The 19,299-nt window shown below is 43.5% G+C and overlaps 1 protein-coding gene across 2 annotated transcripts in view; it reads left to right on the top strand.

The window, feature by feature from the left end:
- cerkl (ceramide kinase-like) overlaps nt 1-19,299 on the top strand; it is a 50,674-nt gene that overhangs the window by 13,788 nt on the left and 17,587 nt on the right. For both annotated transcript variants that reach the window (XM_061235273.1, XM_061235272.1), the window contains exons 2-4: nt 2,419-2,652; nt 11,915-12,046; nt 15,839-15,902. In XM_061235273.1, coding sequence (XP_061091257.1) covers nt 2,419-2,652; nt 11,915-12,046; nt 15,839-15,902 — 430 coding nt within the window. The remainder of the gene's footprint in view (nt 1-2,418; nt 2,653-11,914; nt 12,047-15,838; nt 15,903-19,299) is intronic.

Here is a 19,299-nt window from a genome sequence, read left to right as displayed (position 1 = left end):
ACGGCTAAACCTCAGCCTGAACATGAGCAGATGGCGGCGGGTGTCTGCTAAGTAATGTGAGAGGACAGTTAATGTTCTGAAACACGGAGGTGCGACCAGGGCGCCCCTAATGAACAGAGGGTTCTACATGAGGAAGTGCAGACGTAGTTAGCGCTGGAGTCAGGGTGTGTGTGTGTGCGCAAGTGTGGAGCCTTTAATGCCTTCTTGAAAAGCATCCTAAATGGAGCTTAATGGGATACAATATTATATTAATTGTTTTCAGCAGGAAGGTGCAAGAAAGCAGGAGACCCAGAGTGTACTGTGCAGAGAACAGTGCAGGCTGGCATAGTATCTTCACAAAAAACATGTCTAATGCTGAATTTGTTGGTACTGCTAAGTATTTTCGTTAACTGCAGAAAAGGCAGTAAGGAGCTTAACATGAGCTTCTCAGAGTCTCTCTTTCTCTCACTCTCTCAGTCACTCTCTCCTCTCTGTCACATACACACACATGCACACATACACACATGTATACTATTGTATTTACAAGTTTGAAATGTGAAATTAAACAGTGAATATGAGGTTAGAGTGCAGACTGTCAGCTCTAACTTTGGGGTATTTACATCCATATTGGGTGATGTGTGTAGGAATTACAGGCTTTTTATATGCAGTCCCCCCTAATTTACGGGGACCATAAGTAATTAGACAGTTGGCTTCTTACCTGTTTCTGACTGGTCAGGTGTATTCAATCACTTCTCAGTAAGAGACAAGTGAACCAGCTCATGCGGTTGCCAAGCATTCAGAAAATATAACACCCCCACAAACATGTTTCTTAGATGAGGCGGGGATTTTATTTGCTTTGGTTCTTGGGCAGTTCCTTTTTGCCTCCACACTTTGCTCTTGTCATCACTCTGCAGTCAACCTTGGTCTCATCTGTCCACAATACCTTTTTCAGGAACTCTACGGGCTCTTTATTTAGCCAACTGTAACCTGTCCATCCTGTTTTTGCAGTTACCTACTGCTTTGTATTATACAATGTGGACTCTGTAATTCTGTTTGTGAAGTCATCTGTGGAAAGTAGTCACTGAGATCCACGCGTCGCTCCTGAATAGTGTTTTAGGTGTTTGGGCATTTTAGCAAGAATTCTTTGGTCATCAACTAGTCTTCCTTGGCCTACCAGCTCCTTTGCAATTACTGAGCTCACCAGTGCTTTCTTTTTTCTTCATGATGTTCCAAACAGTTTGTTTTGATAAGCCTGTTGTTTGGCCTAATGGATCACTCCCCACCCCTATGTCTCTGACTGTCATTGGCACAACTCTGGTCACACCAATCACCAATAACAGACTGCAAAGGCTGTCAGAATCAAGACTAGATACTGAAAGCTTGCTTCTTCATGCTCTAAGGCAGTTAATGAATAAACCTCACTAATAAGAAACAGCTGGGAAGCCAAGTGTCCAATTAATTTTGGTCCCATAAAATGGGGGGACAATGTATAAAAAGGGATGTAATTCCCACAATGATCACTCATTAAGGATGTAAATACCCTCAAATTGAAAGGTGACTGTCTGTACTTTAACCTCATATGGGTACATTTGGGTACATTAACCTCATCGGGTAGCCTTTTGCGAAGTGGCTAAGGTGCATGACTGGGACCAGTACATATGGTACATGTAATGTAAGAATGTAATATTCATGGTTTCATTTCAAATCCTACAAACTGGATTACAAAGCCACAGCAACAGAAATTGTACCACGGTCTAAATACATACATACGCAAGTGGATACACAGAGACCTGACATGCGTTCAAGACTGCAAACGTTCACAGCAAACTATGTTTCCAGCAAACAGTTACTGCTGAACGATTTTAAATAAACATTCCATTAAGTTCGCCATCAATGCCTTTTGAATACAAATGTATTCTATTTGGGTCTAACAATGGCAGCTAGCTCATTCATTGTGCTTATCTGTGATTTATTAATTTAAGAACAAATATTACTTTGATTGAAGTATATATATATATATATATATATATATATATATCATAACAGCCATAGGCCAAACAATAGGCTTACCAAAATAAACTGTTCGGAACATCATTAAGAAAAAAGAAAGCACTGGTGAGCTCACCATAGAAATAATTCTCACCATAATAATTAACACCTGAAGCACTATTCAGGAGCGACGCGGGGATGTGTCAGTGACTAGTTTCTGCAGATGACTTCACAAACAGAATTACAGAGGCTACATTGTGTCTGCATTTTCCCCATCAGCTGTCATTTCTATTTGGCACGTACTACCTTTTCAAACTGTTCGCTAACGTTAGCTAATGTCCGTGGCGAACAGAAAAAAGTTTTAATATGTTGGCAAACAATAGCTAACGTTAGCTAACGTTTGCTATCTTGAAGGCACGTCTGACTCTTTCCACGTCTCTGCCGCTCCAGGTGAACCGGACTCTCACAAGCAGGAGGAGCACTTGGAGCTGAGAGAAGTGTTTGCAGTGAAGGTGAAGAAGCGTCGTTCCATTGGTCAACAGATGGGTGGCACACTCCTGGGGCTCACCCTCTTCTGCTGTGTGAGGAAGGGCCTCAAACTCAAGGACAAGGCCCTTCATCTCAACAACATGAGTGCAGACCACTGCCAGGTCTGGTTCACGCACCTGAAGGAGATCCTAAATGGTACGTTTCACCACACCTCACAAGGGCTACACCAGTCTGGGCCAAGATGTTGAGATACAATACAGGACAATTCATTTTATCATGAAAGTTTTAGTTGTGTTCAGTAAAAAAAGATTCAATGTACATCCAGGCCCCACATTCAGAAAAATGGCTCTGAGAATGGCTCCATAGAGGAACCATATCCAATTCAAGGGTTCTTTGTCAGGCAAAATGGATCTTGTGAGCTTTCACACTTCACACCTATGATAGAGGTGTCCATAAAGAACTAAAAAGGGATGGAGATGAGCCAAATAACTTTTCAGTAATTTTTCTGAGGGTGTATGTGAGACTGCATTAAATGCATTTTATCATTGTCACATTCTTTGTGGAGGATTGTATTACTTCCTTGTCAAACCAGTCAAATAACATGGCGCCTGTTAGTTCTAATAATTTGTAAATTGTAAACCCATGATAAAATTATAAAAATCTTAGTGGATTGCTAATTTCTAATAATACAGGATCTATATATATTAATGTGCTGAAAGCTATGAGTTTACGGTTATGAACCAAAAGAACACTCACCCAATTGTTCTTCTTTAAATAATTACACAGAAAACACGAGGGTCCTAATAGTTTGATCAAAACAAAACCATCTCACAAAAGAGAAACCTGAGAAACCTGCTTGCTTGATGGCCGTGTCATTGTGCGGTGTTTGTGCTGTGCCGTGACCCGTGGGCTCTGGCTGCCAAGACCAGGCATGGACCATAGGGACCCGCCAGAGCTCTGTGGAAGAACAGGTTGATTCCAGCCACCCTGGAGTTTTGTAATTATCTGTCCTTCTACAAAGATGAATGCCAAGTCAGACGAGTGTGCGATCCAAGGGCCACTGTCCCCCCAAATGTGGCAGGTGTCCTCCTCTCGACCCTGAGAGGTCCAGCAGCCGGAGAGGGGGAAGATGGTCTGGTTTGCAGGAGCAGAGTCTTGAGAAGGGGCTCATCCTCTGGGTCGCTCCAATGACTCAAAACCCACTGGATTACCAGAAGATAGCGCATATATCTTTAAAGGAGTTTTTGGAGAAAATGGGGTCTTAATCTGTATTAATCCCAGCCTTAAAACAATGGTGTTCCTCACATTCATTTCAATAGCATTGAAGAAATTTCTGGAAATCCACCATTGAAGACACCCAACATACTGCATGTGCATTAATTGACCTCCTATGTTTAATGAAGTCTGAGCACACAGTAATGCTGTAGCTGCATTATTGCCGCGTTGCTTAACCCTGTGAAACTGAGTCAGCACTGTTAATGCATTGTAAAAATAAAAAGCCCCCCTGGTTTAGGTCTATTGCTTAGCAACCCTGTTGCTCATAGGGAATTAGAAGATGCCATTTCTCTTTTCACAGACTCCTACACAAGCACCTTTTACCCTGGGTCTATTGTATTCGTAAGCCTTTATCCCTGCACTTTTTCCTCAGGGAAATGTACAGTAAAACTTGGTCAAATCCAGGGCTGTCAGTGTGAAAGTCCTTTCCTTTTGTGTGAATGCAGCACGCAAGAGTTGTGGCTACTTAGCTCTTTACATTAAATCATTACCATAATTGAGATATGATGCCTCAAGGGGCCAGTTATATTTATTATCCGATTGAAAAGAAAATGTTTGAAACAACAGAATGAATAGCTTTTCTAAGGTCATTTATATTAGCATTACACTAGTTATCAAACCAAACAGCCTGAACGAGTTTGGTTTGAGCCATGGTTTGACTTCGAGTCATTTGCAAACGACACTCGACCTGAGACGAGCGTCGGGGACATGGAACGCTGCTCAGAGAGATTGACTCCGATCGCGAGGTGGTGCGAAACCACTCTTCTCCCCCGCTCACCTTTCCTCGTAATTATCTGGCTGTTTTCCTGAAACAATCAAGGCCTGATTAACAAAGACGTGCCTGCACCTTGCACTACATTAGGTTCCCACATTAGCCGACCTGGGAAATGCGTTGCCCGCACCACATGTCACCGCACATGAACGACAGCTTAAATTATACCTTGATATCCCCTCACAATGGTGAATAAAAGATGGCGCTCCCTCTCCTTGTCTCCGCGGGGGGGATTATCCCTGTTGTTTTATAGGCTGTTAAGCCAGTGGCGCCTGAGCTCCTCTCCCCCCAGGGGACATTCGGCACTCTGGCTCCCAGGAGCTCCACCAGTCTTCGCCTATTATGCCAGTCCGGCGGACGTGGGCCCACGTTTCCCAGGGGGCCTCAAATAGCGTCGCACAATGGAGGGTGTGTCCCAGCTGATGCTCTCTCACAAAAGATTCAACCAAGGGGCCAGTTTCTGAGCTATTCGTTTCACCAGTTGATATGAAGTCGCCCCCTAGTGATACCTATATTTTTGCTCAAAAAGCCTATTTTCCTATTGGACTCCATTCATGTTTGACAGCAAATAAAAAAATCCTGCTCATAAACTGATGTTCAATCCAGGCTAAATGTTTTGTACATTTATTTAATTATTTGAGCAATTTTTTTATCACTAGCTCACACAAACATAAAGATGTTTTCATTTCGCGGAAAAATGCTCTGACGTGAAATCGATGTGCCCTCATTTGGCAACTGCCCAGGCATTTTTTGTAGGTTCATCCACCGAGGCACATAATTTACCCTGCGTTTCCTTGTGCATATGACCAAGGACACAAATGAGCATGCGCAAATGAGCAAAACTGCTGCTGTGTGGAATATTTTTTTCCCTTTGGTTTCTATTGGTGTCTCTACCGCTGTCTCTACAGTCCCCTCCAAAAGTATTGGAACAGCAAGGCCAATTCCTTTGTTTCTTCAATACCGTGAATACATTTGGGTTTAGATAAGAGATTAACACAAAACCAGAGTTCAGAATTGCAGCTTTTATTTCCTTTATTTTACACCTCCTGTTAAACTCCTTAGAATATAGCACTTTTGGTATCAGACCATCCAATTTTTAGGTTAGCAAAAGTATTGGAACAGAGAGCATTTAAGTAAATGAAAACACTTGGTAGCATAACCCTTTCTTGCAATAAGTGCATCAAGCCTGTGACCCATTGACATCACCAAACTGTTGCATTCTTCTTTTGTGATGCTTTTCTAGGCTTTTACTGCAGCCTATTTCAATTAGGTTAAGGCCTGTTGATTGACTTGGCCAGTCTAAAACCTTCCACTTTTTCTCCATAATGAAGTCCGTTCTTGTGTTGGCAGTGTGAGTTCCTCCCAATTAGTTTGGACATATTTCTCCGGAGTTGACAGACAGAATGTTTTTGTAGGCTTCTGAATTCATCCTGCTGTTACATCATCAAAAGAGATAAGTGAGCCCACATAGCCATGCAAGCCCAAGTCATGAGGTTAATCTTGGTCTCATCAATCCCCATAAACTTTGTTCCAGAACATTTGTGGCTCATCTCTGTACTTCTTTGCAAATTGTAATCTTGCCTTTCCGATTCTTACTACTGATGAATGGTTCACATCTTGTGGTATTGCCTCTATATTGCTGCTCTCTGAGAATGGTTGATTGAGATACCTTCACCTCTGTCACAAATGCAGTCTTCACAGACAAAATCCAAGGCAAAACCCAAGGCTAAATTCAGAACTATTTATTGTTTAACCAAACAATGAAACAGGACCCATGTGGGCCACATCCGAAATACCATCAGTGACATGTTCCAATACTTTTCCTCACGTAAAATTTGGGTGGTCTGATACAAAGGGTGATATGTTCAAAGTTCTTAAAACAAATCTAGATAAAAATACCAGAAATCTGGATCTGTCATCTCATTTACATCTTTTGACCTCAAACTCAATTGTCTTCAGTGTTAAGCAAAAACAAAGGAATTATATACTCTAAGGATTCAACATGAGATAAAAAGGTAGAAGGAAAAGCTCAGCCTTTCTTTTTTTTCAGAGAAAAATTAAATGGTTTCTGAATGGTGGTGCTGTTACTCAGTATCCTCAGCTGATCTTGATGCACACCATGAGGCGCCATGGCAATGGTGCTTAAAACTTGGTTAAACCCAATGGCTGCTAATGTGCTAGTTCAGAGCACAATTGAAATCACACCAGTTTGTGGCATCTGTATGGCTTGGGATGCTCTCCCGATTACCTTTGTGCAATGATCACATGTTTCTGAGGCCCCTTTTCAGAGATTGATGGGTCCATTTCTCTAGAGCTGAGACAAAAACATGGAGAGAAAGGGAATCTTGAGGCAGCCCAGAAGGTTACAGCTTTCATTGCTGGAGCATCATCTCAAAGTTCAAGTGTGGGTTGGAATAGGACATACTGTAGCTTGCAGCTGTTTGCATTATTTTGTGAACTTCTCTGTTGGTTAATACTAATTCCCAAATTCATGCTTGTGTCTACATGTGCTGGGTCATGATGCCATGTGATTATTTCAGTGCATTTGTGAATATGTACACTCAGTAAGCACTTTATTTGAATGTTTTTACTTAAGTCTTCTGCTGCTGTAGCCTTTCCACTTAGAGATTTGACATGTTGTTTGTTCGAAGACGGTGTTCTGCATACCACTGTTGTAATTTGTGGTTTCTTGCGTTACTGTCACCTTCCTGTCAGCTTTGACAAGTTTGTCCATTCTCCAGTGGCAGTTCTGCCTGCTGCTCACTGGATGTTTTATGTTTTTCACACCATTCTCTGCAAACTCCTGAGACAGTTTTGTGTGAGAATCCCAGGAGATCAGCAGAGATACTCAAACCACCCTGTCTGGCACCAACTATCATTCCACTGTTATTTTTTTCTCCATTCTGATGGTTGATGTGAACATTAACTGAAGCTCTTGACCTGTATCTGCACGATTTTATGTATTGCACTGCTGGCACACAATTGGCTGATTAGATAACCGCATGAATAAATAGATGTACAGGTGTTCCTAATAAAGTGCTCTTTGAGTATATAGTGGATAGCCTAAATAAAAAATGCATCAAACGATGCTTTAGCAATATCCATCTGCGGTCAATATCCATCAGTGGCAGCTGTGCACGCAAACAGTGATCTTGGCTTCTGAATGAGTTCACATGGCTTCGGCATTTGATTACAGAGTGTTACATATTAACAGGTGGGTTTTCCATTCAGTCACTTGGTGCATCCATGGTGATGGTTCCTGACCACATCCTGTCAGCTGCTATCAGCTCATGCAGTGGGGATGATGGAAACTTGGCCAGGCTGCTCTGAACAGCGAAGGGGCATGAGGGGAATCGAGACCCTGCCTAGGTAATAAGAGAGGAAACAACACTGCAAAACCTGCAAAAGTACTTTTCTCTTATATTTAGACTTACAGTCGTCTTACTTCTATTACTATTACTTCTATTACTATTTGCTGAATGAAACTAAAAAGTTGCCAATCTGAGGTGAGACAATTTGGAAATGGAGGCAATTTCACTTTTCAAGCAAAAAGTAACTTAAAACAAGTTCATTTTCTGCTCAAGAGAAAACGAAGATTTTCCTAGACTCACTTTAAAACAGACTTATTTCAGTGAAAAGAGAGGAAATTGTGTGTAAGGCTCAGTGAATGAAAAACAGATAGAGCGGAGTAAGAGACGGAATGAGGGAAAGAAGCAGAGGGCATGGGAGGGTGACTGGGAGATACAGTTGACGCATCAAGAAGCAAACAAGTAAGTGGGAGAAGGAGATAGCAAGTGGATGAGGGTTGGGTGGATGAGGGAAGGGATTAAGGGAGATAGTAAAGGGGAGGGAGTGAGATGAACAGAGAAGGGAAAGAGGGAGTGAAAGAGGAGAAAAGAACGAGAGCAAAGAGGGAAGGAAGGAAAGTAGAAGAAGCGAGAGAGTGAGGCACGATAGGACCGGGGGAGGGAGGGAGCGGGTGGCGGAGGGAAGGGAGGGAGAGAGGGAGGGAGTGCGGCCGTCTGTTTGAGGAGCTCTCTGTGGAGGTGGAGGAGCTCGGCAGATGTCCATTTCCGCAGCGGAGGTATCACAGTGCTATTACTTTCTCGGAACTGAGAGCGTCAGTTTCTCATTCTATTCCCAGAAGACCCCTCTCATTTTACCGTCTGTCAGGCCCAGTCTTGCGTCGGAGGTGTCGACAGCCATTACGCTGCCACAGTACTTCTGTGTCTCTGAGTCTGCACCTCCTGAGCTGTTCCTCAGCATGAGAAACAGATCTAAGAACATGCAAATGCACGATAATGTAATCTTTCAGCACTCATTTCACAGACTAGTAAATGCCAAACTGTTGGGTTCCATTTCTGGAAATTTCTGATCCAAAATAAATATTTTAGTTGGGCCAACATTAAGTAAGTACAACTCGGCTCTAAGTAGCAGAAAACCCATTTTTATTAAAGGTGAAATATGAATACATAATGGTGTTATTTTATCTTTAACTGTTTTCATATTGTGCAAAGCATCAGCTGTTTAAAAACATGCTCCATTAATCTGCCTGCTGATAATGGAGACTGGAGCCAACACACATGCAAACACTACCCATTTCACAAGACAGAATGGAAAATAATGTTCCAGATTTGCTTTAGTTCAATCCAGAAGTCCAAAAAAACCCTTTAGTGCAGTGTTTTTTTTTTATATGAAAATATGTTGTACTATTTTGTTGCTTTAAAGAACTGGAACATTGACACTCATTGTCTGACTGACCAACCACCTAATTCTTTCAAGAGGGCTGTGAGAGAGACTCTATGTCATGATGCTACCCCCCTGCCCTCGCCCCTGCCTGCTTGAGGGGCCAAATCTTGGGCTCTCCCACCGCTAATATGCGCTAATGCCAGTTCCTGACACGGAGCCAGATGCCCGGGTTGGCAGAGGATCTAAGGAAATGTCAGGGTGTTCGCGCCCCTACAGAGAGTACGTGCCCAGGAGTACAAGGAGGAGGAGTAGGAGGAGGAGGAAGAGGAGGAGGAGGAGGAAGAGGAGGAGGAGCAGGACGCTGAAGGCCCCAGGGAGCCCCCCACCTCCTGTATGTCTCAAAAATCCCTCCTGGCTGCCCCACCCTGCCAAATCTGGCTTTCCAAGGCCCTGACATTTCCCACACCCTGAAAACCTGGCCCAAGACGAGAAGGGCTCATGGTCGCACCACAGCCAGCTAACCGGGGATGGCCATGGAAAGAACAGGACATCTGCTCCCGAGGATTAATGAACATAGTGCGTGTGTCAGTGGGGTTCCACAGTGCATTGCATGGAAAGCAGTTTCCATAATGTGCTGTATGTGACGTTCGCCTCCTTCAGTTTTATCTGGTCTGGTGCAATGTCTCTGACAGTGTAATGGAGCCTTCCTCTGTATTACAGTTACAGAGTGATAAAAGTGATATGACTGATAAACATTTGTTGGTATTTTCTAAGCACTGTTCAGAGACAATACCAGTTATCAAAACCATGAGTGCGCTTGTGTATACTGACACATTGTGATTAGGAACCTAAATAAAATAATCCTGTTTCCTTCAATTAAAAGGAGGTTACTGCCAATATGGAAGGGCTTAATTTTCAGGTTTGACCTGTAATTTGGTCAAGATGTCTTTTCCTAGGAATGATGGGAAATGTAGTACCTTGTGAGTAGTGGTGACCCCATTACCAGGGGAACCCTCTGCAGGGCTTCACAGCCGATCTGGGCTCCGCCCCAGCCACTGGACCTCCCCTCTATGCAATGGGCAGGCCGAACAGATGTGTTTACAGCACTATATGACATTAAGCTGGCCTAATGGTCCTCTGGAGTAAAACTGTAATCGGACAATGAGTCACCTAGACATGGCACATCCCATCAACGGAAACCAGAGCCCACAGGCAGGTGGCTGCAAGAACCCTCCTAAATTCCAAATGCACTACTCGCCCTTATCACTGACACCATCCTCTGTGGGGTGGCAAAGGCAGTTTTCTGGAATAGTAAGCGCAAGGGATCTTTGTGCAAAATCACAGTCGGACCCTGTCACCCAAAAAAATCAATGTGTAGACTAGACGTCAGGCCGGATTGTGATCGGGTACCATATAAAAGTAGTCTTTTTAAACATTTTACCTTTATTTGTTTTTGAATCACTGATTCTTTGCAGCACTAGAGCAAAACCACAGCCAGAATAAACGAAGAGAAGAGCAAGATGATTCCTTTTGACTGCAAACCACCACCCCCTCCCTCCCTCGCCACGGCAGAGGGCTGCCTGTATCGCCTTTCAGGGGTTTTATCAGGCCATGATAGAGAGCGGAGAGGCCTGGTTCATTATGGACCTGGGATTATGTACCATAGTAACACCTGACTGCAGCTGCGGACCTCGGTGTGCCTGGGGTATACAGTTCCTCCCTCTGTTATGCACTGGGTTTACAGTAGAAACATTGGAATGTATGCATAACCATCAACTCGACCTCACGCTTTGAGCTATGTGCCTTAATAAGCCATAATTACACCCTGTGTACTTAAATTGGAGAGCGATTCATTAATAGCACAGCGCATAGCCATCTTGTTTCATAAACTATGGATGCTTTACTCTCGTGCCAATAAAGTATGTATGCAGGGCTCTATGCTAACATTTTCTTCCAAGGAGCACACATGCTCTTCTGTTTAAAAATGTGGGAGCACACTGATGGATCCCCATTAGTTGATGCGCTACTAAATTATTTTCCAAGTTAGCACATATCATTTTTCAGGGCAAAATGCTACTAAAATGAGAGCAGATACTGTAGATCACTGTATCTACAGTAAGCATACTATATTTGTGATTTGTGAAGCTGTTACCTGCACCCCTCAACCCCACCTCCACCCATCCTTCACCTCCTGTTGAGCTTTGACTCCTAGACCCTCACCCTACCTTGGTGATGTTGCTGGTGCAAGTGAGAGCCTATCTGGGCAGGGTTAGCCTTCCATGGACCAAAGACACCGGAAACGCCAGAACATGATTGTATCCACTGGTGGAACTGAAGCTTCATTCTGTGAACCAATGAGTGGTCTATTGAAGTGCAAAATGTGTGTGTCTCTGGCACCACATGCTGGGGAGAATATGGAGGAGCTTGTTGCGTATGCCTGTCAGTACCTGGGTCAAGTACATCATTGTTTTGGATTCAAATGCTTTTCTGTGCTCGACTAGATCTTGCCTAATGCAAGTGAGCCGACCAAGAGGACCAGAAGGCAGGGATTGCACTTTTTGAGAGGTTCCGATACACCGAACAAGCTCAGTAAAGCGTAGAAAAGTATTTGAATTCGAAATGAAATTGAGCCTAGTCTGATGCCTGTGGCCTTTGGGTGAGTCTGTCCTCCGCAAGGCCTTTCCAGGAGGCATTATAACTCTGTTCTCCCCTCTGTCGCAGGTTACCGGGACAGACCCAAATCTCTGAAAGTGTTTGTAAATCCCACCAGCCACAGGAAGGAAGCCTACCAGCTCTACAGGGACGACGTAGCGCCGCTCTTTAAGCTCGCCGACATAAAGGCAGATGTCACAGGTAAGCCTCCGGCCCCCCTTCGTGGCTCGGGTCGGCACATTAGTGCTCCACAGGGACGCGGCCAGAAGGCTTGAGCGTGAGTCCGATGGGCTTCTCCCGCAGACACGACTCCCAGGCCAGCTCTGTTATCTTCCACGGAATGTCTGCCCTCAGGCCCCCCTCCATTTCAGCCTTCAGCCCCCTCCCCCCACGGTCACTCTCCAGCACATGGACCTGTAATACACGGCATCAGGAAAAGCGTACAAGTCAACACGTCCTGATATTAAACTCATTTAGTACACAGATAGCACTTTTCTATGAAGCAATGTTCCTTTAAAAAAGCTGGCTCTAAAAAGTGAATTAACTCAAAGAGTGCAGCACCAAGGAAGAAAAAACCAGGGTGAAAATAATTGATGAAAAGCCTTTATTCGGATGGGCAAGACCAAGGCAAAAAGACCAACGTGTATTGACACTAGGTCTTCATCGGAGTCTTTTATTTCAATAAGTAGTTTGCTCAGTCTGGCAGTGCATTTAATTTAGCCACTTCATCACTCGCACATGATATCAGTATCGGCATCAGCATATCAGTGCTGCATTAGGTGGGGATACAGTGATACTTTGAGCATACAGTGGTACGTGGGTGGCCACAGTGGCTGTAATGTCATGGTGTGGAATGTTTAAAGTGTTCTACGCAGATAAGAGCAGAATCTGCTATATGGGGAAACCTGACCCATTAGCAGGAGCTAGTTCCATCTGTTCTGATGGGGTGCCGGGTAAGGGGGCGGAGGGGGTGTATAGGTAGGAATCCCAAATGCCCCTCCACCCCTAGGTCCCTCCCACCAGCCCCAACTGGCAGGTATCACATCAGGAAGGAGAGCCCACAATCTGGGCACTAATGAACTCCACTACTTGATTCCAAAAGCCATTTGAACAGTAATATAATCTTCTCTCTGGTAATGCACTCCCAGGGGTGGTGGGGTGGTTGAGATGGAACCATTAAAAGGTGCTTTGCCTAATAGAAATTAAAGATCTCATTCGAGGAGCTGGCCTCTACAAATGGAATTAGAACTGAGAAGACACTTTACATTTGGCTTGAACTACAGACTTGTGATGGCTTAACTTCAGTCGATTGAGAAATTTGGAAATGTAATCCTGGTTTGGGAGAATAGACCTGCTTGATTTCCATCTCTTTGGAGAGGAATTATTTATACATTGCCAAATGCTGTACATTAAGTAGAAATGAAATTCTGAATATACTGTAGGTAGGTGGTGTTTGGCATCTACAAGGTGTTTCTATCCATGATTTATATTTCACTGGAACCTTAATATTATACTCTGGAACCTGGATCTCAAGTATTAAATTATTCCTGTTACTCATTTTGAAAACTGTATTTAGGCTCAAAACTGTATTTAAGACACAAAGCCACTACCATCGGGGGATAGCAAACTATGATCTGTAATATGTGTCTTCATTACAGCCGATGCTTTCCACACAGTGTTGTTCCATAGTAAACCCAGTAACTGTCTACAAATCACTTAAGTCATAGTTTTGATTGACAGATTGAGTGTTAAATGTGATCTCCTCCTGTGACTGTGTTGGTCATTATTTTGACTGTCAGACACTCCCCCTTCAGGTCAAACACAGAAATGACATGATCGAATGGGAACAATGATTTGTGAAATTGTTTTGGTATCTGTGAGTCACTTTTGTATATTCAGTCATGTACATACATCTAGAAAAACAGTTTAATATAATATAAAAATATGAATATTGGTTTTGTCGAGGAACTTGCTGAAGCAGATCAAATGTGACAGCTTCAACACAAGTGCCTTTTCAACATTTCTTTTTGTGGATTTTGTGAATCAATCTTATTCGATGTGTGGAGAACATTTAGCATTGCTTGTGCGTACTGTGTGTGTGTTTGTGTGTGTTTGTGTATGTGTGTGTGTGTGTGTGTGTGTGTGTGTGGGTGTGAGTGGATGCTTGCATGCATCTTTCATTACATGCATGGTTTCTGCAGCAAAAAATAAATTTCAAATGACCACAGTATGAAGAAGCCAGATTGCCTCTATTATTGAGTGTAATTCATTGTTGATGTTTCCCTGTATTAATGGAAAGCTGGAAGAAATGGAGTAGCTTAAAATGCTATAGTTTCTGCCATAGACTACGCTAACACAATTATTACAAAATTAATCTGGTATTTTGGACAGACAGACATGGCAAATTAATGTATTCTTGCCTGTAATGATGCACATTCTTGCACAAATAAATCCTGCAAGTGTCACATCGGTCACTGGTGATGCTTGATGGGCAGGTGCAGCTGGGGCCCATCGCTCTAGTGGAGGTGCCCTGGAATATGTGCCATCTGCGGCAGGCCAGTCTTCCTCCCCCGCTCCCCCCACCCTCACCCCCTTTCCAAACCTCGCTGGCATTTCCTTTCCCGAGTGGCAGGGTCCACCTGTGATGGCATCACGAGGACTCACAAGGGCTGCAGCTCAGTCAATCTATCACATTTTATTTATATAGCACATTTTATACGGAAAGCAACTCAATCTGCTGAACAGATAGATAAAATACAACATATTCAATAATAATAATAATAGTAAAACTAAATCAATTAATGTGGCTTGATTGGGTGGGATGCGTGAGTGAGTGGGTAAATGTGAGCCTGTGTATGTTGTATGGTATGTGTTTGTGTACTGTATGTGTATCTGTGTTTTTGGACCCCCTTGAAAATGAGATGTTTCATCTCAAGGGGCTATCCATCAATATAATTCTTCTTTGAAACCACAAACGTTCTACAACAAAGGTAAACTAACAGCAAAATAAATACCATGAAATCAAAATCCAGTTGAAACCATTTAAATTCTGTTAAAAATAGGCTGCGCTGAATAGGTTTTCGGTTATTTCTTGAACCTCTGTGTAAGTGTTGTCTGTAATTTGAAGGTCAGCTGGCAGGGTATTCCAGAGGCGGGGTGCATAGACACTAAAACCTGCTAGTCCTGCTGTTTTTGTTCTCACCCTTGGGACAATTAAAAGACCTGTGCCAGATGAACTAACGGATCTGGAGCCAAAAAGCCCCTCTGTGCCACCCTCCCAGCATGTCCGTTCACCCCATCCAGTGCCACCGACCAAAACTGAAACCAAAATTTTGGACTCCAGACTCTCAATGTAACAGTTGAAAAAGTTTGAAATACAGTATGTTGTTGCTAAAATATAGTATTGGCTAAGGAACTGGGAAATGTTGTTCAAAACTGATGTAATTTATATTTGGTATGTGGTATGTGGTATGTGTCTCTGAAAATAAATGTCGACCATCTGTAACTGAAAAGTGCCTGAAATGTTAAATTTAAAGTCTCACAGGGTTCATGCTGGAAGCCAGCTGTGTCTGTCACCTCTTCAATCTCTGCAGGCAGAGCTTGACCTCTCTCAAAATCTGCTTTTTTGGAAGCAGGGTCATTTGACGGCCCCCTCCGTGTAACAACGGGCCCGGTTTTAAATTGGCCAGTGACTGAAAGTGAACCTTCACCACAACATGAGTGTGGTACATAGCATCAATTACCTCGTCTTGCGCCTTGGGTAGCGAAAGGGTAGCGTTCCATGCCCATGCTGGCTGCTTGTACAAGTCCTCCTCCCTCGATTAAAAATGCAAAAGAACAACACAAATATAAATTCTGCTTTTCAGCCAGCACCATATGCTCCTTTCAGCCTCTCGGTGAGCATTAGTTAAAGGTGCAAAAGGCAGTTGTTGCCAGCCTTCTGATTTCACTGCTTATACGTTTACGCCCACTCTTCTTTTTTTCTTCCCCCAGTTACTCAGAGGAAGGGACACGCTCTCTCCGTCCTGAAAGAATGCAAGCTGAACGAATATGACGGGTAAGTTGTCTGGGCGACGTTTGCAGAAAACTCCACTCACACTCATTCTTTGTAACAGTGTAATGCATTGAGCTTCACTCCTCACCAGAGCCAAATGAGTAGATTTTTCAAAAGCGCCTACCGCCACCAGTTTCTATTCTCCTCGCCCGGTACCGGTCGGAAAAAAGAGAAATGGCAAACATACAGTAGTGATATGTTTACTGACATGCCAGTGAAGCGCAGTAGTAAATTTAAAAGCTGCTTCGTGGGGCCGCGATGCGAGTAGGTGGGGGTGTGCGTCAGGAAAGCCGAAAGGACACAGCCATCCCCGCCTCCCCGTTCTGCCCTTTTCTCCGAAGGTGGCATTTAGCGGTGATGAATAAAGCAGGGTTCAGGGGAGCCGGTGAGGTTTAAAAATGAGTGATAATGCTTTGATTAAAATATTGAGCGGAGCTGCCCAGCAGCGCTGGTCTCGCTAAAGGAGCTCTCTCTGGTGCCGCACGGCAGGTGGCACTTTAATTACCTATTTGGGAAGCGGTGATGAAGTGCCTCGGTCCTGTGGACTGCTGGCACCACGCTCCACCCCCTCCCTCTCTGTCACACCGCTGTTCCCAACGTGTCCGCATTAAAGCCTTAGAACCTTCCGGGCCCCGGATACCGAGTGTCTGCCGCGACACCCAATGGTGGTGCCACCCACCACCCAGACCCCTTTCCCTGGCTGAACCTCGCCCTCCACCCCCCCATTTGGTTTCAGGGGGCGGAAGACAGACTTGCCCCCTGCACACACCAGCACGCTGTTCAGAGGACAAGTGGGGACTACAACCAGAGAGAGAGACGGACGAGCAAAGAACAAACTACACAGGCGCTAACAAAGACACTCCATAAGAACTACAGATTCAGAATAGACAGAGGAAACTGTTGAAGGGTGTCAAGGTGCACGCCATGTCAGCCACTGTAGAAGAAATGGATCTGAAAGAAATAATGATTTGTTGAGTGTGGACATCTCAGCATAGAGCCCCCAGTGGGCTATGTGTTCCCGCACAGTCCTGTCTATACAACGGTGATCTGGTATGTCAGATGGTTGAGAGGTCCAAGGTCAAGAGATGAGGATCAAGCCCATTATTCTCTCAGTAAGGATTCGGCCCCTGCTCCATTCATGCCGAGAACCCCTTCCACCATATTATGGTTTGTTCCATATGAGGCTAATCCAAGACGCAGAGGCTTTTTAGGGGGCCCAGCATCAAAGGTGCAAGGCACCATGTTGATTTTTCTGTTTACATTTTTTATTTTTCCACACTTTTCCAGTTTTGGGCATAACCGTCTGGTCAATTCATATGAAACTTGGCAGGATCATAGAGGGTCACTTCAAACGGCCAAGAAACAAAGATGATTGGCCAAAAGATGGCGCTATAGGAATCGATTGAAATAGCAACAATTTGACATATCTCCTGCTCCGTTTGAGCTATTGTCGTGATATCTTATTCCACATATGCCCCGTCTCAAGAGGAACAGGAAGTTATTGTCTCAAGGACCCATAAATGGTTGGCATTTATATAGCGCCTTTATCCAAAGCGCTGTACAATTGATGCTTCTCATTCACCCATTCATATACATACTCACACAACGACGGCGATTGGCTGCCATGCAAGGCGCCGACCAGCTCGTCAGGAGCATTTGGGGCTTAGGTGTCTTGCTCAGGGACACTTCGACACAGCCCGGACGGGGGATCGAACCGGCAACCCTCCGACTGCCAGACAACTGCTCTTACTGCCTGAGCCATGTCGCCCCATAACTTCTGCCTACTTAGATTTTCCGCCATTTAGAATTTTTTGAATAACACACAAAATCCTACTCCTCCTAGAAAATTTGACAAATCTGCATGAAACGTGGTATGTGTAATCTCTGGACCAATATCTAAAAATGTTGTTGACTATTGTTGCATAGTCAAAAGATAGCTGAAAGGTGGGCCAATATATTGGCATGGCAAATTGTATTAATACAGCAGTAACTTGTGAATGCTTTGTTTAATCCCAGCATTTCCAACATTTGTTCTACATTTACAGACCTGTTTTCTGTGGAAGCCCTCCAAATATGGTGCCACTGGTCCCATAGGTGGCACTATAACAATCAAAAATGTCTAAATGCCTCTATCTCTTGAAGCATTTGACCAATCATGTTGAAGTTTTGTGTACTCCATCTGTGCCGAAAGTCCCTAAGAGTCTGTCCAAGGAGGACAACCTAATTTGACAGGCATAGCAATGACGGATCATCATGAATCTTGCTGGGTATATTTACCGCTACACTTGCTACGACTATGTAAAATTTGGAATCAGTCAGCCATTAGGGGGCACTATAGCAAATATGCAGGTTTCAAAGAGTACATCATTGCCTGTGATTAGTGGAAAAGGATAAACCATCGTTTGATGTAGGTTTAAAAGTATGAACAGCCGCTTTCTCTCGCTTTTTGACCCACCTTCACCAAATCTTCAAAGAATCTATATATCCTGATATGCAATAATAATCAAAAAGATTTTGACTTTTCATAATAAAATGGCCGTCAGTCATCAATAAATGTTTGTGGGCATGGCCAATTTTAGTAAAATAGCTTATATCCCCTTGTTTGATTTGAATGGGGTCAATCGATAAATAAATGTAGAAACTAGAGCACATTTTGTCATTTGCTATGCATAAATTATTCAGGCAAATCTTGCACTTCTCCAATTGCTGATGGGGGCGCTATACCAATACCCCCAGTATTGAATATATTTCCATTTATTTCTGTTCTGACCAAAATTTCCACTAATGGTTGCCTATGTGAGAAATGCCCGCTGTGCTCATTTCGGACTTGAGTGACCAACTCTTCCGGGGATACAGATGGTCAAAATTGACCTATTTAAGACTGCCACATCTTTGGGACTAGAAAAATGTCTAAACATTTTCTAGGTTTTAAAATTGGGTCACTTCTTTCCATTTGACATTATTTCTTAATGTGAATTTTTTTACTCCCCTTGATGACATCTTCTGTGAGTTATATGTTGTGTAGGCCAGTAATAAGTGAGGAGTAGGAATAAGCATTGATAGCTCACACGCTGCCTGTGTCTGAGCAGGTATCCCAAGAGTAAGACGTACAAAATGCATGGTCAAATTGAATCTAATTGGAAGGGTTTTTTTTTTTTGTGAAGGTACAATACTGTACAGAATGCAAATGTTGCACAATATGATTTATACATTTGTGGCACCACCTCTTATTTGCCTTTGGTCAGGATGCTTATAAGTTATTTAACCCAAATTACCCTTCCAATATTTGTAAAACACGATAATATTTAAGCTGAAAAGCTGAGTCGGCAAAGCTATTTGTGAAATTAGTGCACACCAAAATAGAACGTCCATGTTTTTAGTTTTTTAATCAACTGTTACC

The sequence above is a fragment of the Conger conger genome, chromosome 3, assembly GCF_963514075.1.
Source record: "Conger conger chromosome 3, fConCon1.1, whole genome shotgun sequence".
NCBI classification, from domain to species: Eukaryota; Metazoa; Chordata; class Actinopteri; order Anguilliformes; family Congridae; genus Conger; species Conger conger.
The sequence above is the reverse complement of the archived record's forward strand: the minus strand, read 5'-3'. Positions and strand labels throughout refer to the sequence as shown.